The sequence below is a fragment of the Talaromyces atroroseus genome (genome assembly GCF_001907595.1).
Source record: "Talaromyces atroroseus strain IBT 11181 chromosome Unknown scaffold_1, whole genome shotgun sequence".
Taxonomy (NCBI): Eukaryota; Fungi; Ascomycota; class Eurotiomycetes; order Eurotiales; family Trichocomaceae; genus Talaromyces; species Talaromyces atroroseus.
In genome coordinates this window covers 2,759,042-2,783,784 of record NW_017971433.1, presented here as the reverse complement: position 1 = coordinate 2,783,784, position 24,743 = coordinate 2,759,042, and the positions used below count along the sequence as shown (strand labels likewise).

The 24,743-nt window shown below is 45.3% G+C and overlaps 7 protein-coding genes across 7 annotated transcripts; 3 read left to right on the top strand and 4 right to left on the bottom strand.

Moving 5' to 3' along the window:
- Positions 1-525: 525 nt before the first annotated feature.
- UA08_02054 (hypothetical protein) lies at positions 526-4,249 on the top strand (the record flags this gene model as incomplete). The annotated part of the gene is made up of 6 exons (XM_020261786.1): positions 526-989; positions 1,066-2,266; positions 2,597-2,638; positions 2,798-2,855; positions 2,961-4,103; positions 4,152-4,249. 6 exons carry the CDS (start codon positions 526-528, stop codon positions 4,247-4,249), a joined length of 3,006 nt encoding a protein of 1,001 aa, XP_020123626.1.
- Positions 4,250-5,806: 1,557 nt separating this feature from the next.
- Positions 5,807-7,173, top strand: UA08_02053 (hypothetical protein; the record flags this gene model as incomplete). Its single annotated transcript, XM_020261785.1, has 5 exons — positions 5,807-5,836; positions 5,969-6,020; positions 6,136-6,697; positions 6,778-6,865; positions 6,997-7,173. 5 exons carry the CDS (start codon positions 5,807-5,809, stop codon positions 7,171-7,173), a joined length of 909 nt encoding a protein of 302 aa, XP_020123633.1.
- Positions 7,174-7,648: 475 nt separating this feature from the next.
- UA08_02052 (hypothetical protein) lies at positions 7,649-8,368 on the bottom strand (the record flags this gene model as incomplete). Its single annotated transcript, XM_020261784.1, has 3 exons — positions 7,649-7,811; positions 7,928-7,958; positions 8,356-8,368. 3 exons carry the CDS (start codon positions 8,366-8,368, stop codon positions 7,649-7,651), a joined length of 207 nt encoding a protein of 68 aa, XP_020123632.1.
- Positions 8,369-12,149: 3,781 nt separating this feature from the next.
- On the bottom strand, positions 12,150-13,042 carry UA08_02051 (hypothetical protein; the record flags this gene model as incomplete). The annotated part of the gene is made up of 3 exons (XM_020261783.1): positions 12,150-12,776; positions 12,857-12,924; positions 12,994-13,042. 3 exons carry the CDS (start codon positions 13,040-13,042, stop codon positions 12,150-12,152), a joined length of 744 nt encoding a protein of 247 aa, XP_020123631.1.
- Positions 13,043-15,468: 2,426 nt separating this feature from the next.
- Positions 15,469-16,954, top strand: UA08_02050 (hypothetical protein; the record flags this gene model as incomplete). The annotated part of the gene is made up of 8 exons (XM_020261782.1): positions 15,469-15,589; positions 15,655-15,759; positions 15,830-15,849; positions 15,912-16,017; positions 16,082-16,175; positions 16,238-16,509; positions 16,568-16,675; positions 16,740-16,954. The coding sequence occupies 8 exons, from the start codon at positions 15,469-15,471 to the stop codon at positions 16,952-16,954; spliced, it is 1,041 nt and encodes a 346-aa protein (XP_020123630.1).
- A 330-nt stretch (positions 16,955-17,284) lies between these two features.
- UA08_02049 (hypothetical protein) lies at positions 17,285-18,369 on the bottom strand (the record flags this gene model as incomplete). Its single annotated transcript, XM_020261781.1, has 2 exons — positions 17,285-17,786; positions 17,876-18,369. 2 exons carry the CDS (start codon positions 18,367-18,369, stop codon positions 17,285-17,287), a joined length of 996 nt encoding a protein of 331 aa, XP_020123136.1.
- Positions 18,370-20,956: 2,587 nt separating this feature from the next.
- UA08_02048 (hypothetical protein) lies at positions 20,957-22,190 on the bottom strand (the record flags this gene model as incomplete). Its single annotated transcript, XM_020261779.1, has 3 exons — positions 20,957-21,857; positions 21,926-22,023; positions 22,083-22,190. 3 exons carry the CDS (start codon positions 22,188-22,190, stop codon positions 20,957-20,959), a joined length of 1,107 nt encoding a protein of 368 aa, XP_020123137.1.
- Positions 22,191-24,743: the final 2,553 nt, after the last annotated feature.

The following is a 24,743-nucleotide window of genomic DNA, read 5'->3' as shown; positions in this document are numbered from 1 at the left end:
AACTAATGAATTAAATATCACGTTCACGGATGAAAACCAATAATTTATCCTAGAATGCATAAGTTCTAGGTAGGTAGCATAAATGCCGAAGTTTCTTATCGGTTCCACATAGTAGGCCAGAGTTGCCGCAAGCAGACAGACGGTACGTCATTTCGTCTTTACCTTTTGTTTCGTTTTTGTTTTTCTCTTTTATTGTTTCTGTTACGCAAGTCTAGACCCTTTTACGACGTTGCATTGAGCCATGAGCTTGAGGTCACTGATACGAAGGGAAGAATATATGCCTATTTTGGGGTCCGAGGTTCAATCAGCTCTGTCAGCTTTACTCGGCGAATTTTCCCCCGCTGCTTATCATATGCATGTTAACTAATCCTCTGCTCCTTTCGATGTTGGATTCGATGTTGATTGCTTGAAAATAAAATATAGACGAGCAAAAGACTATGCAATAAACCAACAACCGCCTTTATATAGTCATTCCTAAAAGCGGAGAGTGAAGGGGCAAAGAGAGAGAGAGAGAGAGATACAGAAATGGCCCGGCTAATCCCGGAGATACGCATCGTCGAAGTTGGTCCTCGAGACGGGCTGCAGAGTATCCATGAAGCCATTCCTACAGAAATAAAAATCGAACTAATCCAGCGACTTCGACGAGCCGGCCTGCAAAGTATCGAGCTCACCTCCGTTGTCTCCCCGCGCAGGGTGCCTCAGTTAGCAGATTGCCAACAAGTCCTTGCCGATCCTGCTATAAGGGAATTGTTGCTAATAACAACGAATGATGGTGGACAGCTACAACCAGGTCTTCGCTTGCCGGTACTAACGCCAAATCTCAAAGGACTTGAAGTAGCGTTGTCGCATGGTGTTAAAGAAGTAGCTGTTTTTGTCAGCGCGACGGAGGGTTTCAGCAGAGCAAATATCAACTGCACTGTTGAGCAAGGGATTGAAAAGGCTCGATCTGTGGCAAAAAAAGCTACAAATTCCGGAGTTGCAGTGAGGGGGTAAGTCCTACAGCAACGGAAAAGCGTCTCTTTTGCATTTATGTGAAAATCTTACATGCTTATTATACCTGCGCAGCTATGTATCCTGCATATTTATGGACCCATACGATGGCCCAACCAAACCATCTAGTGTCCTGTACTGTGTGCAGGAGTTGTTGAAGATGGGTTGCTATGAGGTCAGCTTGGGCGATACCACAGGAGCTGGCACCCCAGCAAAGGTGGCTACTCTGATTCGATACTTGGAGAAAAGCGGCATTTCGCTAAATCGTCTCGCCGGCCATTTTCACGATACCTATGGACAAGCAGTGGCAAACGTATTGCAGGCCTACCTCTGTGGTATTAGGGTGTTTGATGCCAGCGTTGGTGGTCTCGGGGGGTGCCCGTTTGCCCCAGGTGCTAAAGGAAACGTCTCGACCGAGGATATTGTTCTCATGTTTCAGAACGCAGGTATTCATACAGGAGTCAACTTGCCTGATCTGGCTGCCATCGGGAATTGGATAAACCAGCAAGTCGGAGGATCCTCCTCGGAAAGTCTACGTAGCAGCTACGCTGTGGACTTCAACATATCAATAACACAATCCCAAGCGAGAGTGATCCGGCTTCCCGATTTCCGTCCTATCACGTATGTGAAAGCATCCTTGAAGCGAGTCAAACATGCCGATAAGCTGCGCATCTATCAGACCGGAAGTGATCTCAAAATCATCTTGAATCGGCCCAACAAGGGAAATGCACTCACTAGATCCATGATTGCCGGATTGATCAAGTCTTTGAAGGCATACAACACCAATCCTTCAGTTTCTCGCATAATAATCACGGGATCTGGAAAGTATTTCTGCACGGGCGCCAATATGCGAAAAGATGTCAATGAAAAAGTGGAAGTGACTTCGTTTGACCTTCTAATGCAATTATTTGAAGCGATTGATCAAACCCCCAAGCCAGTCATTGCATGTCTCAACGGACACGCCTACGGTGCTGGTGTGGCTCTAGCTTTTGCTTGTGATGAGCGGATCATGGTTCAAACAGCGACCATCAACCTAAATCACACAAAGCGGAGTGTCCTCACAGACCTTATATCACGTTATGTTTCTCGAGAAGGGGACGCTGCAACCTGTTCCCAGGACTTCACGCTATCTGCACACCCCATTAGCGGCTCTGTACTTCAGATTCTGGGCCTTGTTACAGAGATTGTGGATGGAAAGAAAGACCTCCAGGCAAAATTAGAAAGTTATCTCTTTGTGAAAGGAGATTTGGGAAAGACTTCTGCGTCGCTGGCAAAGGTATGATGTTTTTAGGCGTATATTTATAATAAAGAGAGTGTTTGGATACGTGGATTTTTATATGAGATAAAGAAAACGGTGTTTCTTCCCATGATAAGTTGTATTGCTTTCTAACATACAATGAAATATGAAGCGAGTTGGTATCAAGATATGGCACCCATACTTCGGAATCTTCGGAAGTACAACGTATGGCCCTATGCACTTCATCTTGCACGTCTAATTCCATCCACCCAGCGTTGTGGACAGCAACCCAAGCACTATTTACTAATTTAGTATTTATGCATGTTGCTCAGATAGTTAGCTAGTAATGGCACTATTGGCTGACAAAAGATGACTATTGGTTTCCGCACTCTTTCGGGATCGACGCCGCTTGTATGCAGTATGCTCGTCCAATACATATAACATGAGAATGGAGGCGCAGAATATTTATCAACGCTTGTATCCTCCTTCCTCTTTTTCCTATCCAACGAATGCAAATACACAACTGATATTTGATAACCGATATTGCTTTATTTTTCTATGACGGATTAGAACGCAAAGATGACTCTTGACGACGGTGTCGGCAAACCGCCTTTAGCAGGCCTAAAGGGTTAGTCAAACTCGAAAAAAAGACAGCGATACCTTCAAAGGATACGAAAACGCAGATTTCAACGATATTAGTGAATACAAAGCTGACTAGTCTATCAAAATGTAGTACTCGAACTCGCCGGTACTGTGATCGCTCCTTTCGCGGGTATGGTTCTTGCCGACCTTGGATGCGACGTAGTACGAGTCGAGCCTCCTCCTACAAACAATTTCAACGAAAAGGCATGGATTGATTCAATATGTCGTCATAAAAGTTCCATTGTTGTTGATTTCAAACTGTCTGCGTCACGTCAGGCCTTCCTCGATCTATTGGAGGTTGCAGACATACTGATTGATCCTTATCGACCGGGGGCATTTGACCGCATGGTTGGCATGCGAGCCGATGAACTGTGTCGACGGTACCCGAAATTAATATATGCGCGCGTGACGGGATTTTCACGCCATGACAAACGATATGCTCGAGCACTGGGTCATGAGAATAACTTCATGGCGGTATCCGGTGCATTGCCAGCTTTGCAGCATATGCATGGCGGGGATGAGTCTGGGCGTGGGCCGATGTCCAAAGTGACAGTCAACTATGCAACCGACTTCGGCGGTGGGAGTATGGCATGTGTAGTTGGTATCCTTGCAGCCGTGATCCACCGTACTGCGTCTGGAAAAGGCCAGATTGTGGATGCAAGTGTCCAGCAGGGTACTTCTTACCTGGCAATATTTCCACTGCAGAGGAGAAAGGGTCAACCTGAAAACGAGCCTTCGCTACCCGTCAATGATGTGCCATGGTCGGATGTTTACCGCACGTCTGACGGAAAGTATATGATGGTCTGCAGCATCGAGGACATATTTTATGACCGAATGATACGTGGACTTGGCTTAGATGCTGCTGCAATCCCTGACCGAGCTGACCGCCAGAATTGGCCTAAGCTCAGAGACATCTTGGCCAACAGGTTTCTTTCTGAATCTCAAAATCATTGGAGAGGTATTTTCGATGATATTCAGGCTTGTGTCAGCCCTGTATTAGATGCGGATGACGCTGATGTCAGTATTAACCAACCGCTAATACACTTGAGCCGTACGCCATCTCTGCCAACAGAATTGTCGGATGCTCCGTCTCAAATTCCGGTTTTAAGGCCCGGGCAAGGAGATCAAGAGGCTGTACGGCGCTGGCTAGGAGCTGATGGTAAATGCCAATTTACCATTGATGCTACTAGTCGCACTCTAACCCGGGTAAAACGAGTTGATCGGCAGTCTGAATGTAAGTTGTAACGGATACACTTGGAGCTTTAGCTGGTATTTTTGTTAGCGTCATTTGTCATTGTCATTGTTATTTACAGACTTGTATCCCTGGAGAGCTACCGCGTGTTTGGGCTACAACAAATTACGGTCTCGATCAGTTTCTAGATCTCCTTTTTCGTTAATTTCACAACGCGGCGAGTTCCATCTTTTTCAGCAAATGAATTGTATTATGAAACAGGAGCGGCCACAATTAAAAGCGGGAGAATCCGTTGCCTTTGCCAGATTGCAATGGTGAGTCTTGCTTGTGCTGTCAGATTCTGTATTGAGGAGTACGTATTGATTTTTGGAAACACGGGAAACTGACAAGAATATTGAAGATAGGGGGAACGACTGTCTCGAATCATCTAGCGGTGACATGCCTGTTCCTGACAAATTTGCACTCGGGAATTAGGCATCCGCCTTACGGAGTACAGTATTCTCGATATAGTTAAGTACTCCGTAATGCACGACTACCGTGGTGGACGCAGGTGCGTGGTTAAGTCGGGCGATCATATTAAGGACTAATAAAATTTTTCTCCGTCTGCACTTGAAATTATGCGTTGTCTAACTAGTCCTACTACAGAGTGCTATGTTATCACTAGTGCTAGTGATTGACGTTCACAAAGGAATGAAAATACGTGATACGTACTCCGTAGCTGCAGATGCTAAAAATACTAAATTAGGGTTAAAAAGAACGGCTCGACGGCCCATTCCGATGCACTGCTATGATTGGCTGAGCTAAACCCAGAACTGGAATGAGCTCCGCTGCTGTGTCCCACATAAATCACTTTTGAGTTTTACTTTTTCTGGCATTTTCCCTTTCCGGTTCTGAACTCGCCCGCATCACGTGCCAATGCCAGCTTCCCTCACCAGGTCGGGGACATACCGACATTACTCCGTATTAATTTATTAGTATTAATAATTATGCTTTCAACGCAATGTGCAGAGCCGAACTCTACTTGCTCCCGGTCCTGCGGGATTCGCGTGCTGCTATTACTCAGTTCCCACTGCCTGGAGTCCGACCGGCGACAGATCACTAAGATAAACCCAAATATACGAGCAACCCAGAACACCGGGTCTTGGGCACCGCAACAAGCAGTGATAGGCTTACCTTAGTAAGCTTCCCCGCAGGCGTGATTAGTATTAAACGGGCGAAAATAAAATAACGAAGACGCGGTCATTTATCCATGGTTCTTGACGTTGCACGCATTTTTCCTCTAGGGCAGCACCATTGATTTCCACCTATCTATTCATTGCAGTCTCTTCTTCGGTTTGAACTGCTGAATGAATGCATCTAGAACGAAACACTGGAACCTACCAACGTCGAAGAACACTTACAAGACCGCTACTTGCTTATCCAGATTCCGAGACTCTAAACGTAACACCGCTGCCCTAACGAACCTTAAGACTTTGGTCAGAAAACCCCCCCAACGACAACTTTCTCTCGTCAGATGACACAATTCTTGATTATCTTTTCTATTCAATGTTCGCACGAATACGAATATTAATAGGACTGTTTATTATAAATCGATTTTAGACTGGACTAGTTGTCTTGTCTTGCCTGCCAACTTTTTTTTTTCTTTCCTGGTGTCATCTCGGCAGCTTCGCGAGGCCGCGCCGACCCCGCGAAACTGCACTACCAAGCGCTTTTGAGGGAAGCAATAGGAATCAAATAACTAAACGATGAGTGGCCTTGGTACCCTTGAAGTTGATGTGAGCTCCTATCCTACACTAGTCACATCATAACACTTTTTTTCCAAGGCGTTTTCCATTAAATGCCGAGCAGTGTGTGTGTGTGTGCCGGAATCTTTGTACAAGGCTAACTTCGTCTGTCTTTCTCCTTAGAGCGGGGAGCTGTACAATGCTGATTCTATCCTCAGCAGCGAAGCAGAAAGTCGTAAGTTTTTATGGTCTCAGGAAAACTTATTCTGGGTTCATTCCCTTTCCCCTTTATTTCTCCTTCTCTGTTTGGTTTTTACAAAAAGAACACCATGTATTGACTCTTCGGCAAGGCTATAGCCCTTCGCTGCACAGCTACAATTACGAAAATGGCCGCCGATATCATACATACCGTGATGGCTCGTATATGATTCCCAACGATGAAAGAGAGCAGGAGCGTCTCGATCTAGCACACCATATTATGAAAATGCTTTTACGAGGTCGTCTACATCGAGCAGTGTTTCCCCAGCCGCCACGTCAAGTGCTTGATTGTGGAACCGGCACAGGGTCATGGGCAATTGACTTTGCCGATGTAAACCCGGAAAGTCTGGTCGTTGGAATCGATCTGTCTCCCATCCAGCCTAGCAATATCCCGCCTAACTGCCGGTTTTTTGTTGACGATGTCGAGTCTCCCTGGACTTTTGATTCTAAATTCGATTTTGTGCATGGCCGGGCTATGGGCGGGTCAATCAAGGATTGGGATACATTGCTTCAACAGGCCTTTGAGAATATGAATGAGGGCGGCGTGATTGAATTGCAAGAATTTGAGGCATTTTATAAATCAGACGATGGCACCTTGGAGCGCACAACTGCAATCCCAATCTGGACGCGACATCTAAACCGGGCGACTGAAATGTATGGACCTAAAGTTCTTCATCGAAAACATCTGTCTACATGTAATGTATCTGGCGAATCATTATGCTAACCAGGTGCAGGATCGGCCAACCTATGAACTGTGCAGAGACGATGAAAGAGCGACTGGAAAGTCGGGGTTTTGTAGACGTGCGAGATGATTTATATAAGGTATGTTCGTCCTAATGATTATCTATACATCGCACATCTTCGGTATTAATATATGTTTGACATAGCTACCAGTAGGCCCATGGCCTAAAGACCGGCGATTGAAAGAGTTGGGATATATAACGTTATTTCAGGCGTTTGAGGCACTAGAGGCATTTACACTGGCGCCATTCACGCGTGTCCTGGGCTGGTCGAAGGAGGAAATGCGCGAATTGATGGAGCGTGTTAAAGCAGAATTATCGTCTGCGCGGAACCATTTATACGTGCTTATACATTTCACTCATGGTCGAAAACCAGCCAGCAAACCTTGATTCAGCGCACCCCTGTTTTCCATGGGCAAGATGGATGCACTTCCAGGAGCTCTTATAGTTATTTGCGTGGCGTACATTTGACATATTGATGTGGCATTTTGGCGTGTATATTAAATATACACAGCATTTGATTGGCGATATTTGATATTTATTAGCACTGGGAAGGATGTCTGACTACATTTTCGAAAGAAGAAAAATCTTTCATTCGTCATTTATTACATGTGTTCATTCAAGCACTTGAATGGTCATGTCTTTTGACTAGATTTGGATCGAGATTTGTAAACTATTTAACAAATATTTCCGTCTTATGAAATTTTGAATTCTTCGATGATAAATAGAAATCAGCAGTCATGCGTGAGCCAGTTTGCATTGGTTAGGTAGCAATATATACGTAGGAGACTCATTGCCGCCTCGCTGGGTAAGTCACTCGCTTGCGTTACATTTATTAGATATTTAGGTATTAGACACATATACATCAGGGAGCTGATTCACTTCCAGCTTGAAGAGGTACGGGCAATAGGCATACTTCGCCTGTTGGCAAAAACGCAGGGTTGGAAACTCCACGGTGTTCAGGTAACTTAGGGCTGGTCCCGCGGACCACCGTTGATAAGGCTACCCTGCCCGTACGGAGTTGGCATCTATAAAATGGTTAGTTTACATACTACATAGCTAGTTATAGGTCACATTGCCCGACCAAGTTAGTCCATTATAACTATTTTGAGCCAATGAGACCTGTCGCCCACGAAGTACGTACATATGCTTACTCCACAAGCTCGGAGGTATAACTATATACAGACTTAGGTAGGTAGCTCTTATAGTTTCGAAATTTTTGTTGTATAACACAATGCGGTCCCGGCAGATTGGTAAGGTTTGCTACTGGTGCTTCCTCGTGGATACCTAGGCAAGGGGCGCTCTGTATGTATTGATACGTATTAGTACTCAGACATTTCTTTTCGAAGTCTAGTACGGAGTACTCCGTATATGTAAGGCGATTTATGTTCATTGTTCATGCATAAGTATGCCCTCGTTTTTGAAGTATATTTCTTCCTCAATGTAGTATTCTAGTTCTATTTTTGTTACGGAGTAGAGGCAACCAATATGAGTTATTATTAATTATCGGAGCACAGAAACAGCACAATACGAGCCAAATCAAAGGATTACCTGTCAGCCCTGGACACGCACTCGTACGAGTCATTGTAATACCTAGCAAGGTATCTAGCTGACCGGATACGGATGCAGAGCACTCCGTGCGGAGACAGGATGCCAATTAGTAAAATACTACCAAAAGATGACACTTCGCTAGTGACACCATAGAATATTTCGATGTTCTAAGTTTTAATATTTCGTACACTGCTGTTTTTCAATAACGCAAATTTAAGCATCATTCATTTTAAATCAGACCGATTTCATCCAGTCTTTTTCTTTCGACCCATTGCGGGACGGGACGGGGCGCGCTGGTGGGGCTGTTGGTAGATCAATTCGCTTTGTCGTCACACATCTTTAGCGCTTTCGATTTATAAGTACATATTGTGAGTCCCAGAGAATTAAATTCTGGCAGTATTATGGAACACATGACAGTACGGAGTATATAAACTATCACAGGGGTGGAGTTGAGTGTCGGTCAACTCCTAGATCGATACGAAGGGTCACGACACCGCCCGTCTGGAACACCCCTGTCATTTATGAGTATAGGATTTACTACAGTAGTGTGTCCCACTGAATATCCACAATGGGTTGTAAATACGTCAAACCAAAAAGACGTTCGTTACCCACTCTACGCAGGACTGTAGAATAAAGATACACCCTGACCATGGAGTACCTAATGGTAAGTTTAGTCGAACGAAAATGCCTACTGCATCGTTTGGGAATTAACCGGGGATTAATTATAATTTGGATTGCACGTCGATTAGAACAGTAAGTCTATGTTTGATCAGGAAATTAGGATGACAGTTGAGCTTTACCGCTAACTATAGCTCTTATAGGTAAACTTATAGAGTACTCCGCAGTACGAGTACGTACAATATATTTACCGGAACCTTCACGGTTCCGGTTTTTCAGTTGAAAGATGTGTGGATACGTACGTAGTATATAATACGTAGTTGTCCATTTGGAAGTTGCCGGCATCCGGGCATTGTACTCCTTATAGAGCTAGAAGAATCCTCGCGAAGGAGATTAATTAATACTTTTACACAAGCAGAGAAAAAAACAACAACAAACAAGCCAAGACCTCTATATCAAATTTTCTTATAGAATACAGTGTCTATTTCTTAATAAAGTTTTTAACGTACTGAACCAGAAATCAAACAGTACAGTCTGAATGAGACTTACTGCAGTCCCGATTTCCCCTTTTCTAGATGGGCTTAGGGTTAAACCCATGCATTCACTGATAGCCTTGGCTTCTAGAAGTATTCGAAAACACATCTCTAACATTCATTCGAATTGGGCCAGAAGAAATATCTAGCCATGCCTGAGCTAGACTACCTAGGTACTTTTTGGGCCTTGTCAGCTTCCAGCATTTTCCTCCATTGGGTATAAAGACTATGGGTTGGAAGCATAATAGCCCTTAAAAGCTAACTACTGTCCTTTGTGTTAATATGTACTTATTAATTACAGCAATTGATCTGAGGGTAGAGATTGTTACGATATGGATGGCTCTTAACAGTCATCTGTGGGACTCAATGACAGCTATGTATGAAGAAAACTGCTCCCATAATTGACAAAATGCAACTGTCCTGCCGCGTACTTTCGGTGTTTTCGTACTTTATCATCGAACCAACGCTTCGTCGAGAGAGGGCGAGAGAAGTGGAGGAAAAAGAGACTACAGCACGTACAGCTCCCTCTTCGGCACAGCCTGGCGATGGCTTCTTAATTTCTGGTAAACATCATGAGAGGCATACTATTCATATTTGCCAATATCGTCTAGTGTCCTTTTTCTTTGTTTGGTTCGTGATTTGTTGCTTGGAGTTGGCGTCGTTTGAGAACCCCGGGAAGAGTGGTTTAACAGTAAGTATATAATAAGCGAATGCACGATGCAAATCCTATACAATGGCAGTGACGCAAATTGAAAGCAATAATTATCTGCATCTGTCGTCAATTGAGTGAGGTACGCGACAACTGGACACTGTGAACACTGTGACTGGACAGGTCCCGTGGCAGGCTAACCGCAAAGAGACAAGACCATCGTCATGGTTTATCCGCCCTCGGGCCTAACTTCATCAGACAGACATTCAATGGCCAGCACCTAGCGAACTCTCTTACTCTCGCAAACACGTGCAAGCAGCTGCTACCATATATTGTCAAGGGAAAAGTTTCATAGCCACTTCTTCCCAAGCAGCGCGCCTTTTATTTGCTAGTAGACGACTTCCGTCCCCTGCGGTCAATCCGATAGCTGACAATGAACCCACACATCTCTACACCGCGACAACACAGCTTTGGCAGCAGCTCCGGCGCTGGCTCAGCTGGACGGGGAGGATCGAGCATCAAAATGCCACGATTTTTCAAGAGGTATTTGTTCAATTTTCTGGTCGATCTCCGAATATGGTGGGCGATGTGCTCACAAGTTGTGATCAATTACGGTTTAGATTATTCAAGTTTCCGCAGATGGACTTTGAAATGGCCATCTGGGAGATGACGTCGCTCGTGATTGCTCCCAAAAAGGTTTTCAAATCAATGTATTACCATGTGAGAAATACCTCTTCTTGCCTTGGAAAGTGAAGCTTGACGCGGGATATTGGCAGCTGACCTAAGAGTGTCTTTGAAATTAGAAACGTATTTATGACCCTCCCCAACTGAGACGGATAATTCTTCGTTGACTTTATTACCAATATCCTAACACATAACTGACTTTCGAACCGAAGAAACGAAGAATACATGGCACCGACCTGATCCTTCATTTACATACCTCCTTTCGTTCTTCCTGCTTTTGACCGCATTAGCCTGGGGCCTTGCATATTCTCCCAGTTTCGGATCGATATCCCGCCTCTCCATATTATTCATTTTCGTACACTTCATCGGTACATCGCTGATCATATCGACAATAGCATATTTCCTTATCGGGCGTATATTTGGCCCTGATGGAGCTGCAGCACGGTTGACAGGGTTCAGAGGATCAAGAATGCCGAGACGAGGCGCCGCACAGGGATTGTTCGCTCAGCCTGGAGAGAAGGAGCAGGTTGAGTTTGGATATTGTTTTGATGTGAGTTTCCTACCAGTACCTACACAAGGTGAATTTTAGCGAAGTCGAAAATGGAACACGCAAAACATATATGAATTCCCGTAGCTCACGATTGTCGATTACACCCAGGTCTCGAATAGAGCTTTCTTCCCTCTATACTTACATCTCTACGTTCTCCAATTCCTACTACTGCCACTACTCACGCGGAACCCGGCGAATTTCTTTACAACGTTCCTAGGCAACACGCTCTATCTATCGGCACTTCTTTACTATACATACATCACCTTCCTCGGGTACAATGCCTTGCCATTCCTACACAATACCGAATTGCTCTTGCTTCCGATTCTTGTCCTGTCTGTTCTGTGGCTAGTAAGTCTGATTGCGGGTTGGAATGTTATTACTCAAGGCCGTGGCGTTGAGGGCTTATTTTGGGGAGTGTAATAATCATATATACAGACATAGCATAGAGGCTTATTTATGCACATCATCATATCATATCATATTTTTATTGTTCTGGACTTGGTTTGTTGAAACGAGAACCCGGAAATGTCAAGGAAGAAGAAGAAAGGATGAACTCTGTTCAGGAGTGTCTTTCTATAATTGATCTAGGAGTTTTCTAGAGATGTGTTCGCTTTATATTTGCTCTGCAGCATATTGCGCGTTGGTGTCTTATGTATGTTTATATTTTCGAAACTGTCTTGTGTATTTCCCGATCTCTTCGCATGATGCCTATTATAAAGGGACATATTTGAAAAATATGTATCATTCCGTTGTCTTCTCATAAAAGAAAGGTAGTTCTTTTTTATTTCTTGGAGGGTTTCTTGCCGCGCGAAGGCTTGCCCAGTGCTGCTTCACGAAGCTTCTTCTCACGTTCACTGATCTGTTCCTGGCGTTCTTTCTGCTGAGCCTCTCGTTCCTCCTTCTCGGCTTCTCTGCGCGCCTTCTCAGCTTCACGACGTTCGCGGACGAGTTTCAGACGCTCAAGGTCGGCACGGGCTTCATCTGTCTTCCCCTCTATGTGCAATTTCATGTATCGTTCACGAGCTTGCTGGGCTTCGAGAGCCTCGCGCTCGCGCCGAGACAATTCGTGATTACCACCATCCTTCCTCTCCTTCTTTGCTTCTTGATTACCGCCACTTGATAATGCCTGAGAGCGAGATTTGGCAGAATGATTTGGGTTGGCTGGTAAATCGCCCTCATCCTCGTCCTCCTCTTCGGAATCCGTGGGGGGCAAATCACCGGGTTGGGCAGCAGCTTGGTTTCTCTTCCTGATAGCAGCTTCTTTTTTTGCTTTAGCTGCTGCTTTCCGCTGCTCACGCGTCATTTCCTCGGGTGCCACTTGCGACGGTCCTGGCTGGTCGTCCTCGGACGACTCCTCAGAAGACTCGTCCTCGTCTTCTTCCTCTGACGAGGATTCGTCTTCGGGGTCCTTTTAACGTCAGGTGCAAAATCAGCTGCTGTTCGTTCCTCCAAATGAAGATAGCTAGGCAAGGTTCTCATATTCCTTACCCTCCACATGCCTAAGGGGTTGCCATCCTTGTCGACGGGTTGCACATCTCGACTGAAGTGTTTGCCACCTTTTGTCAGGGAAGTGAGTCATGGTATTTGTGTATGCTTGGATGTTTTTCATCGTATATATAACGCACCTCCTCTAGTCGGCTTTGAGAACTTGCCACCACGACCGCGAGGCGCCATGATCGATCGGTTTATATTCAGGAGCTGAAGACGGGGGTTACACACTGGCAGGAGTAAGAGGTAGTATCTACTTTGAAAAGACGAATCTGAGTCAGTACACCTTCAAAGACAGAGAAGCAGAACATCTGAGCAACTCACGGCGCGTCAATCGAAACCAAGGGTCTGACCTTGAAAACTGTGTCGTGTGATCAGCGGGGTAAAAGCGCTGCAGCGGCTTTGACTTTTGATTCTCAAATACCGGGTATTGGAAGGATTGCAAGTTGAGTATGACGGTAATGACGGGGCTATCGCTCTGACCAGAGAACTGACAGCTTGTCAAAAAAGGGCCTTGGATGCCTTGGGAAGAGATGCCAAACCCCTCCAGATTGCCCCTCTTGCCTGGACCCACCTGGCTCCAGCCAATCAGAGGCCGTTCGTTCCTAAGTATAGCTCTATGAGTCTATACTAAGTTCTTAGATGTAATATATATAGTGACATATACTATAGACTATATAGTATAGGCATATAAAAGTGTTCATATCTATATAATTGCTATAAAGCTTGGCTTGCTACATACAGCTTACATAGCTGCCATCCCAACTGGCCCAAGGCTCCAAGCCGTTGAAGGAGGATCTTATTTTCTTGGACATCATACTAATCTACCTATACATAGCCACTAGTCTAGAATTTTTATTTGTGCTCGTTGTTTACATAGGCGAGATGACCACATAGCTTGTTCGTCTGTGGCACTATGACAACCACCAATTGATCACAGTTCCTAGATACCTATGTATATATATCTAAAGAAGAGATTTAGACTTGAGCCAAATTGAAGATGTGACAAGCAGCGATTCTCGATGAAGAACGAAGTACCACCCTAGATCTTCCTCTTCGCCCCCCGTTTCCCATTGCCAAATGCACACGCTCTTGTCGTACATCAATAGACCTCCATACTATTCTTGCAACTAACAATCTGGCTATTAGATCACTATACATGTGATGGAAACTGGTTCCTTTGGGGTTATTGAGAAACAGTCTCTCTCTTTCTGTGCCCGCCGAAATCTGCGCTACGAATATTTGGCTAGAAGCAAGTACGCAGTGACTATGTGACGTTCCTAGTTCCGTGTCGACAACTGCAATCCGCAAGTCAGCCTTGTCGATGTGGTACTCGAAGAGTTGTACAAAGAGACAGCTTGACCCTGGAGGTTTATTCTGTTGATAGATATCAGAATATTTAATAGAAACTTAGTCTTCTTGATAAGTATGAGAATACCACCTAGGTAGCTATCATTCAGGCAGTCTCTGGAAAATATGTAGAGACGAGATGAAATCTATTTTGTCTCATTCTGCTCCCAGAGCAATACCCAACGCAGATGGCCTTTGCACAGCGAGCGAAACTATCCGCGAAAATAGGCTGATTGCTGATCCCCAAAATCAACCCGGTTACCGCAATTGCCCTGGGGCCTTCGGGGTGTCCATAGTTCTCTCGTCCAGTAGGTGTCACGGACGAATATGAATATAACCTGGTCTTTTACGCACAAATTGTTGCACTGTAAAAGGGATATTCTGTAGAAGTAGCTTAATCGTATGTTCAACTTCTCCATGGGAATGTCATATGTCATCTCCGCGTGGTGTGACTTTAAGTCACTTCAGAGACTAGCCGCCATCAAACACGCATGTCTAAGGTCAGCCCAGCCTATCACAAAGATTTAATTTGTAATTACGCATTAGATGCCACCACACAGATGGAATATCCGAGCACGTACTACATCGGCAAGCTCTCCGAAATTTACACAAACGTTCAATAGCGCAAGGGATGACTCAGGTTTGACCTATTCTCGCTCTCAAAACCAAGGAATTGAGGGTAATTCGATCCGAGACAGAGATGCTGCTGCCAATCAGGCCGCATGCACAGTGGGAGTGCCTTGAAGTTTGAGGACCTTGGAGCTGCCTTCCTCCAATGAGGACGGACGAATTAATCAGCACTGTACAAAAGACGCCGACACAGCAGCAAAGGATGAGCGCTAAGGTGTGCTAAGCAATGCTAAGCAATGATCGCGTGGGGGAAAATGGCGCACTATTCACACTCACGTGCAGCCACGTGCGTTCGCCAGTGGCCAAGATTTGAAACCTGCGGGATGCCTGCCGCGCTACCGGCGACTAAGGACCCACTCCCCGAACAGCGCGGCAAGAGGCGGCTGAGACCCACGACGATCTACAAGAGCCAAGCCTTTGGCACACGTGCTCTTGTCGCAACAGCAGCAGGAGAGAAAAAACAACCGTCATGGGGGGCTGTCCGAAAGCTCGAAAGAAGCTCTCGTGGAACCCACGTGCTGAGAACTGCTCGCATACTTAAACGGCTGTCCCCCGGACTGTCTTGGCTCTTGTCGTCCACTCCGCTCCAGATCCAAAGACTGAACGACTAGATTCTGCAAACAGTCGACAATATGAAGCTTTCCACCAGCCTGATTCTCTCTGGTCTCTCCTTGGTGAGTGCCTCGCCACTGAAGCGCGTGGTGACCAACACCACTAGCACCATCACGCCGCCTGTGGGAAAGTGGTTCGACCGTAAGTTGGAAGATGCCCTGTTCCGAGACCTGCGAAATGAAACATGGAATTAATTAATGTGATAGGTTTTGTGGTGATTGTTCTTGAGAACACCAACAAGGATGTCACCTTCGGCAACCCCTACTTCCTCAATCTCACCAACATGGGCATGACGCTGGGCAACTACCATGGTAAGGATTCCATTCAGAATCGAGCATACAAGTTATTACGACGGATGACATTCTAACATCAAGACTTTAGGAACTGCCCATCCATCCCAGGTAATATAACAATCCTCCTATTTGACTTATATTTGCCGAGCTTCTGACACCGAATTGTGCAGCCAAACTACATTACCATGGTTTCCAACACCCTTTCCGCCGGTGTCTATGATGATGCCGATCACAACAGCACCGAAATGAGCATCATTGACTTGTTTGAGCCGGCTGGTACGATCTATAACTTGTGATTTCCCATCGCTAGATATCATTAGCTGATTGAATCAAAACACAGGTATTACCTGGAAAGCTTACATGGAGGGCTACACTCCTCTTGCCGACGGTGGTTGCAACCCAATAACCGAAGACAAGTCCACTCTATACGTCCGGTAAGCTCTTCAAATTTGCCATGAAAAGCAAAATGGAAGCACTGGCTGATTGATCAATATAGCAAGCACAACCCTTTCATGTCCTTCGACAACATTCGCAACAACACTGCACGTTGCCAGAACATCGTGAATGCCGAGGAGAATTTCGCCAAAGATGTTGCTCTCGGTGCTAAAGCCCCCATGTACATGTTCTACAGCCCCAACCTTGACAACGATGCCCACAACACCGACATTCCCTTCGCTGTCAACAACACTCAATACTTGATCGACACCATGTTGCTCAATGAGGAGTTTATGAGGAACACTTTGATTCTTCTTACCTTTGACGAAAACAGTAAGCTTTCTTTTAGGCCACATACTTGAAGCTAGGAATAATGCTGATTCCGTCGCAGATATCTACATCAATGATAACTTTGGCTTGCCCAATCTCATCTACACTGTTGCCCTGGGTAATGACACCATCAAGTGCTACGACTGTGTTGACCAACAGTACTACGATCGTGAGTTATTTCCCCTCTTAAGATACGTTTACAACGCCGCAGCTGACCGACTGACTTGCTCTAGACTTCTCTCAAGTTGTTACCCTCGAAAGGAACTGGAACCTCAGCACTATTCCCCAGCCCGATGGCAGTGGCGAGGGTATGGACATGTGGTGGAGACCATTCGGCCAGCTCCGCGCTGCTGACGACAACATTTGCGCCTATGCCCCTTGCTCGGAGTACTACGACGGCAAGAGCCCGGCACCATCTGACGGTAACTGGGAAGACCAAGATTACTAGACTTAAATTCATTTTGGGTCTAATACTATGATTGTATGAGGTAATACGCTTTTGGGCTGGCCATGGGTATATGATATGTATATGACCTGCATGACCGATAATGTATCTAGTGGAAGCTTGTATAATTTCGACATTCCATCTATCGGAAGAAATAGGCATCTGGCATTGGTCAGTCACCTATTTCACATGAAGATGTAAATTCAAGGATGATATGAATGCATGCAAAATGATCCCTTCTCTACAAACAATGATGCGCATAAATTTATGCATGCACGAAACGCATAACTTTATGCATACATAAACGAATATGTAATTCATGGCAATGCTCATTCACTCTTTCCATGCCTTATACACGATTTTCGAGCCATAAATCTGTCCCTTCTTGAGCAATACCATATGACGCCAATCCGGCATATTGGGCGCATTCACATAGCGGCTAGGCTCAACGCAGAAACCGGCATATTTGCCCCTCGGCGGCAGACCGTTCACGGCGGGGACGTCGATGAAATTACCAGTATAGAACTGAAAAGCGGGCTCGGTGCTATAGACCTCTAGGTGTAGCTTGCTGTCCGGGTGGCTGAATTCGCCGAGTAGCTTTAAAGCCTGAGACCGGGTATCGAGGGGTACTTTGAATGGATCGGTTTCGATTAAGAAGCAGTCATCAACTTCGGTTTCGGGGGTGCCCAGAATAAAGGGTTCAGCAACTTTGACTTTTTTGAACTTGTCTATATGGCCGTATGGTATGCTGGTATTGTCAAGGGGTATGCAGGAATCTGTTGCCAGCTTAGCCTTAGTCCCGCGGATGTCTGCGCCACCGGAGATATTGAAGTACCTACGATATTGTTAGCCAGAATGTTAATATAGTAATCCAATTATACTATCAAGAATGATAATAATGGAAGGTAGGGTAAATATACGCACGAATGATTGGTGATGTTCACAGCCGTCTCCTCAACCTCATCTCCGACAAGCTCGGCCTCATATTCGGTTTCCAGCACAGTTTTGCCATCCTCCTTGTTAGCCGTGTACCAAACATGAACCTCCACGGTACCCGGATAACCTTCCTCTTCATGCTTACTCAGGTACTTGAAAAAGATCCCTTCTTTGCCGTTTCGATTCACAGCGGTAGGACCCTCAAAAACACGCTTGTCCCAGCCCTTGACACCCCCATGCAGCGCGTTCGGACCATTGTTCTGCGCTAGAGAGTAATCCTGCCCATTGATGTTTTCCAGCACGCCGTTCTTCAGACGATTCGCCACCCGACCAATTGTAGCGCCAAAGAAGGGGGAGTTATGTTTGACATAGTCCTCTTGCGTTTTGAAGCCTTGCACGATGTTGGTCCCGCCGACATTGAACTCCTGGATGATGGCTCCCAGGGGGAGAAAGGTGAATGCAGACTCTTCTGGGTTGGACATTTTGATGACTTGCTTCTGGTAAATTGATTTCTACAGCGACCGGAAGCAACAGCCTGATTTATGAGAGTGCGAAAGTATGGGGTAAACCCAATTTAGTGAGGGGCGGGCTATGACGTTTGTTGTACCCCGCGGATTTCACAATGTCAGTATCAACAACCTCGAAGAATGATCAATTTGCCAGTCAGATAGACCGGGTAAAGAAAAGAACTTGCCGAGGAGAGTTTAAGATGCATCTACACTATCGGCGATATATTATTGCTGTCAATCTACCTAGGCATTTCTAACTGACGAGAAAAGTTCCCGGTAAAAAAGGCATCACTTGCCAAATTAGGCTAAAAACGCAGGGTAAATAGAGATGCTTCTTGTCACGTCTGAATTGTAAATTGAAAAAGAAAGAATCAGAAATACTTAATACAAGCATGTATGGTCAAACGCCCAAGAACGAGAACGGTACAGCAAACAAGCCACTGTTTGAACGCCTCGGAGGATATGAGAACTAGAGGGGTTGATTTCTTGCACAACAGGCATTTGTGTGTGACATGCCTACAGTTAACAAATATTCATAGCATGCATTCGAGCTTTACGTGGCAGAACAAGGCAAGACAGATGTCCCGTGAAACACCAGCTTCATATGCTGCACACGCAAGTTGACGGAGGCGCAGTCGGTTACAGCATGCAGCCGGGCCGTGTCTGTCTGACCATATGTAGTTGAATATGCTGCGCCACGAAAACTGATCTTATAATCCCAGATTGACTGAGCTGATCATCGCCGGTAGGCTTAACTAGCATTCGAATTGAGGCTTGTAAAACGTGTTAGTAAGCTTCAGCGGTGTGAATCGATGATCATGATTCAGGTCATGCAACTCTGCACGGGGTCCGGAGTAGTTACAGCGTGGCTTGCATAACACAAGAATGTCCCCAATTTGATCTGCTGCACGACAAATGATAAGGCCCGTAGTTACTCATTACCAACGTCCAGAGGATCGGCCGTACTAACTTCAGCTAAGCAGAATACAGCCCTATCTCAGACGTGATTACTTATCATTATAGTTTAGTTACGGACAGATGTGTACTATTTCTTGGCCTTGGGTAACATTGACTGAGACTAGGTAAATAATTAGTAACTAGTATTGTCTGTCTATCGAAAAATCTATCACTGGAAAAAAACAAGTATGTAAACTGGATTTGAGACGCTGAATCTAAATTCTCGCGTTGATAGTAACTAATCATCCATGCTTATATAGTACATAGTCATACGAACGAATGCGGTTTAAACATGAACTATTAAATGTCTATCAACTTCTCAATACCCAAGACCGCTTATAATCAAACAATAGTGCGTCCCAAGGGTAAGCCCTAAGTAATGTTGAGTAAGTCCTCAAAAACGGACCCGGGATTTATCACCTCCGTGCACACCAGACAGAGAATAGAGTTGAAACCATCGTGATAGTAATTTAACTAATTGTTTTTTTTTTCCCTGTTTCCTTTTTTCTTTCTTTCTTTTAGGAAAAGAGGGTAAAAAATGTTACGGAGTACGCAGTCATACGTACGTATCAGATCAGAGCACTTTGCAGGAGTCAGTTAAAGCGACACGGATATACACACGGATACCTATACGAACCTCCTCAAATTCCGCCGGGTTTAGGAATTTGCGAAATTCACCCTCCGTGGATTCCATGGAATCTCCGCATGAAGTTTCCACGTCGAATTTTCCGTAGAACTCCCCGTTAGTTATTAGCTTACAAACAATTAATTAACTCTGACAGCGGCGGCTCGGGATTCGGCATACAATGATTTCCAATAATAATAGCACTCCATATAAGATGCGAATAACAACGCCTCGAGACCCTGGCTAAATGCCGTGACTAGGCATATAGTTTTGTGGTGTTGGATATCCTTCGAGTTGTGATGGTAGAATCACGGCAATAAAACATTAATACGTAGCATGCTTCTTCTACAGCTCGCTTTCCTCAACTGTCCAGACTTTTAAAAGTAGTGCAGAATCAACGGACAGGCAGCCAGACACGTAACCTAACATAATCCCGTTGACAACTTACTCGTACTCAACTCAATTCCATGTATTTTACGTACTTTAGCAATAAACTACGTCGTACTCACACCCCACATCCTTGCAGGTAACTGTTTGATAGGCTGATCGTGTAATTAGATCCCCGACGTGAAAAAGGACGGCCGGCGCCGCATTGTATTCCAACTCGGAAACCGAGGTATTATTTCCGCTTCTGGTAAGGAATGCGAAATTTGTCGTCCGATGGATTACTCTTGTATTTTTATTTTTACAGAAAAAGTTTGAAGATTGACGATGACGCAAATAGATTCCAAAAAGAATAAAAATAAAAAATAAACCTTATCGCCGTAGATAGCCATTGACTCCTTTTTTATTTTTGCATAGCCATTGCATTGGTAATAGCGTCGAAATTTTGTTGTACATGAAACGACTTAAAAGGGGGAAAGAAGAGAAAGAAGAAAAAAGATAATAATTGTACAGGCCATTACATCGTTAGATCAAGAATCATCAACTTCCAAGAAAGAAACAAAAAGACCCAAAGTATATTGAGGGAGGAAATGATCATATGGTAGAAATTTCCATATTCGGATTAAAATATTGACTGAAATCATCATTCGCATCAAACAGCATACTCGGTGGTAAACAACTTATAGGCATTTGTTGTTGCGATTGTTGCTGCTGTTGACGAGTAGCGAACATTGGAGGCGGGGAAGAGGATGCCTCGTCAAACATCGTATATTGATTTCCGAGGAGATCTAGATCGTCGAAACTCAGATCACTTGCGCTCGCATTACTACCGACCCACGGTTGTTGTGATTGTTGTTGTTGCTGCTGTTGGTGCAAATTGTTTTGCGGGTTCTGTAGAGCCATCGGGTTAATGCCTTGTTGGGAAAGGAGCAGGGTTGACGTGGAGGCGACTGTTGACCTGAAACCGGTGTTAATATTATTTGTTGACGCCGCCGGCGTTTGTCCTTGCTCTGATTTTATCGTTGTCATCGTTTGTGATGACGGACTATAGCTGGGTGGTGTTGGGGGCAATTGGCGTCGTGATAGGGCTTCCGCATACCCCGAGACGTTATAAGGATGAACACGGTGGTTATTATTATGGTGGTGATGGATGTGATGTCGGTGATTATTAGAGTTGTTGCTGCTGCCACTGCTGCTAATAATAGGCGATTGGGCAGTGTCAGAACTGCCATCGGACGACTCTTGTCGTTGCATATATCCTGGGTTCTGTTGCCATAGCTTTTGTTGCATTGACTCGACATTCTCTTCGAATTGCTCGCCTTTGGTATGGTCCAATGCGCCCAGGCGTGTGAGCAGGTCGTGTGTCAGTGGGTGGCCGTTGGATTCGGCCTTGAGTGGCTCTCCAGTCCAGCCCTCGCCTTCTTGGGCACGTCGATAGAGTTCTTGCAGTCCGTTCACTAGCCATACCTGTTGTTGTTCGAGCATCTCCACGTATCTGCGAGCATATTTGCATTAGTTTGACACTATTCAATCATTCGGAGGCACGCAAGTGGATGGACGCACCCTTTAGGGTAAACCTTGTCATGTGCCTTCTTCCGCTCGCCAAACACGCAGATGGCATTGTCGGCACGACACCTCCCACACGGACTTGCACCATCACACTGCGCGGTGGTTAGTTAAGTTGGCTCTTGATCAAGCATAAGTACACAGGCTAGATTACTTTTGATTTCTTCAGGCGACACCGATCGCAAGCCTTGCAGACTCTCTTGCGCACGTTGTCTGAGTGAGCTGAATGCTCCGACGAAGGAGTTGATTGTCGAGCAGTCATGATCGTATATCAATGTCGTTCACCCTTTTCTCGTGCCCAGCACTGATATTATTCCGTGTTGGAAAATAGGTGTTGCGGAAATTGTGCTATAAAACCAGGGTTGTTGGAATGAATATCAAAACAAGCTCGGCGCTGGTAAGGATGGCATCAGCAACCGGGATTGGAGAAGCAGTGTAGGTGATAGGTTGTCGATGCGATGATAGCACGTATAGAGTTGTTGGAAATGCAACCGATCCAATGTTTTACCTTTACTGGTAAGCTGGCCTCGCTCTAAATGTAGACTAGCCACAGCAGATTGAAAAGAAGAATTGGGAAATAGAGGGGTATAAAAGTAGGAGGAAGCAAGTAAGCAGGAAATAGGTAAGCAGGTGGAGGAGGGGGGGGCGTGGTCTGGTTTAATATCGTGGGCGTGCCTTTGTTCACTAGTTGGCTAGTTACAGCTCCTGGCTGAGTAACAGTGACGAAAGCCAGATCGAAATAAGGAACCCTCTAGCCTGTGGCTATAGGCAGCCAGGTACTCTCGATATTTATGAATCAGCAGAGTTATGCTTTTAGTCAGGAAAAGTTGATGGACCCAGGTTTAGATCGGTATTTTTCTGTAAACGGCTTTTAGAGTTGGGAGCTGGACGAAAAGGGAAGCTTTGCTCTCTGCCTGTCATACAGCCTGCAGCTGAGTTGTGGCTGAGACGTAATGGCCGGTATTCTAAATTATGCATATGCACGTTCGTTCTATGATTTTATTTTTCTTGACATACTCTGTACATAATCATCATAGTCAGCATTCATAACGACGCTGTGGGGCAGCAGGAGGCACGCCGGAGTTATCCCAATTTACGATACGCCTCGTATTCATCGCATCTATTTTCTTGATGGTATGTACGCCTATACTATGAGTATGGGCATCTTCACACACACACAGAACATGACATAAAACCATCAGTTGAGAGATTAAAATGAAAACAAGGATCCAACTCGTTACTCGGCATCCTTGATCCGTCGGGGTTTACTATCAACCAAACTATACAACTGTCGAAAAAATTTTTATCTATTTTTTTTTTTTTTTCTCTCAAAAAAAAATCTCTCACAGGGGCAGGTGATCATAAATCAGCGGGGACTCGGATATGATTTTCCCTCAGTCAAGCCCAATCGAATTATATGATCGAGTTGCAGAGCTAGATCGGATAATCGGCCATTCGCTCGCGAGAAAGCGTGTCGCCGACACTACTGCACTTGGCCAGCCAGCTAAGTGTCCGGGAAGCTATGCTTCCGAGTTGTATTATTAGTATTAGTATTAGTATTAGTATTACTACGCTCCGTAGTCCAAAAATACTCATACTCCAAGAGTCCGTCCATGCTCCTTGGGGGAAGGGGTCCCAACCTGGATCATCGCCTGGAATATTCTAATAATACGTAGCAATATCTCCCTGCAGCGTACTTGCGGCCTTTCTATTCGTCCAGGCTAGTTGTCGTATTTGCGAACGGATATACGTAAACTCCGGCCATAACTTAGTTAAAGCCTGCATACATAGTTACCGGCTTCTGGCTCTTCCATTCGCGCGTTAGTAACCCTGTTGAATCCAATGCTCTTCTCCTGGCTCATCTGACAGAGTGACTTGGCTGTAAAGAATCGCTGAGAACAATCAGTAAGGCCGAGTCATAGCGAGTGATGTCCTCGCACGGAACCGCATTCCAGAGTTTAACTTTGTAAAGTCCGACGTGCCGCTTTAAGCGGGAGATCTCCGCATCGTTTTTCGCTTTGTGTTGTTCGGTGCCGGCAAGTGTGTTGCTCCGTTCGGACGAACATTCCGAGCGGCGAGACGAAGCGTTTAATGCCGCTGACTAAGGCCGTGGCTCCGTCCCGGCGTGCGTGCTTTTGATATTTTCTAGAACTTATGTTTACACAAAGATCATCTGGCTGAATAGCGACTCTGCAGTATTCAATTGTTCTACAACTCAGCATCTCTGTGCAGAGTCCCGAGTACTCAGAGATCTAGCTCGCCGTAGCTTATCTGATAGCAACACGGACTATGTATCCAATCGTCTGTGGGTCAGGTTCGAGTCGATGATGTTGAGATTTCAACGTAGTAGCTTTCAGGCATTCCACTTTCTTGTTCTGTTCTTCCACATGCGTTTTTACCCTATCGCGCATCATAGCTCATGGCCACGCAATCTCTCCTCATGCAACTGGTAATATTCACAGTAGTAACTATTCATATTGACCTCACTTTCGGTTATCGGCAAGCTGTCGATGACGTCGTCAATCCAGCACCAGGGTCAAGCCACAGCAGGGGAGATAGTATGTCTAGTTGTGGAGAATAGGAGTTGTACCCAGGACTCGCGCTCAGGAAAAAGCTTTCTTCGTATCACTGTCGCACACTAACCATATGCTGATATAGGGTCTAGAACATCTCGAGCCCTGAGAACTTACGATACAGGCGATAACTGAGCAGTGACTACATGCTTAACGTCAGCAGTGCACTGGATAACTAGTTAGTGAACGAGATATACAAGCATCATAAGATTTTTCCCTAGTAAGCTTCTCTAATTGGGCTA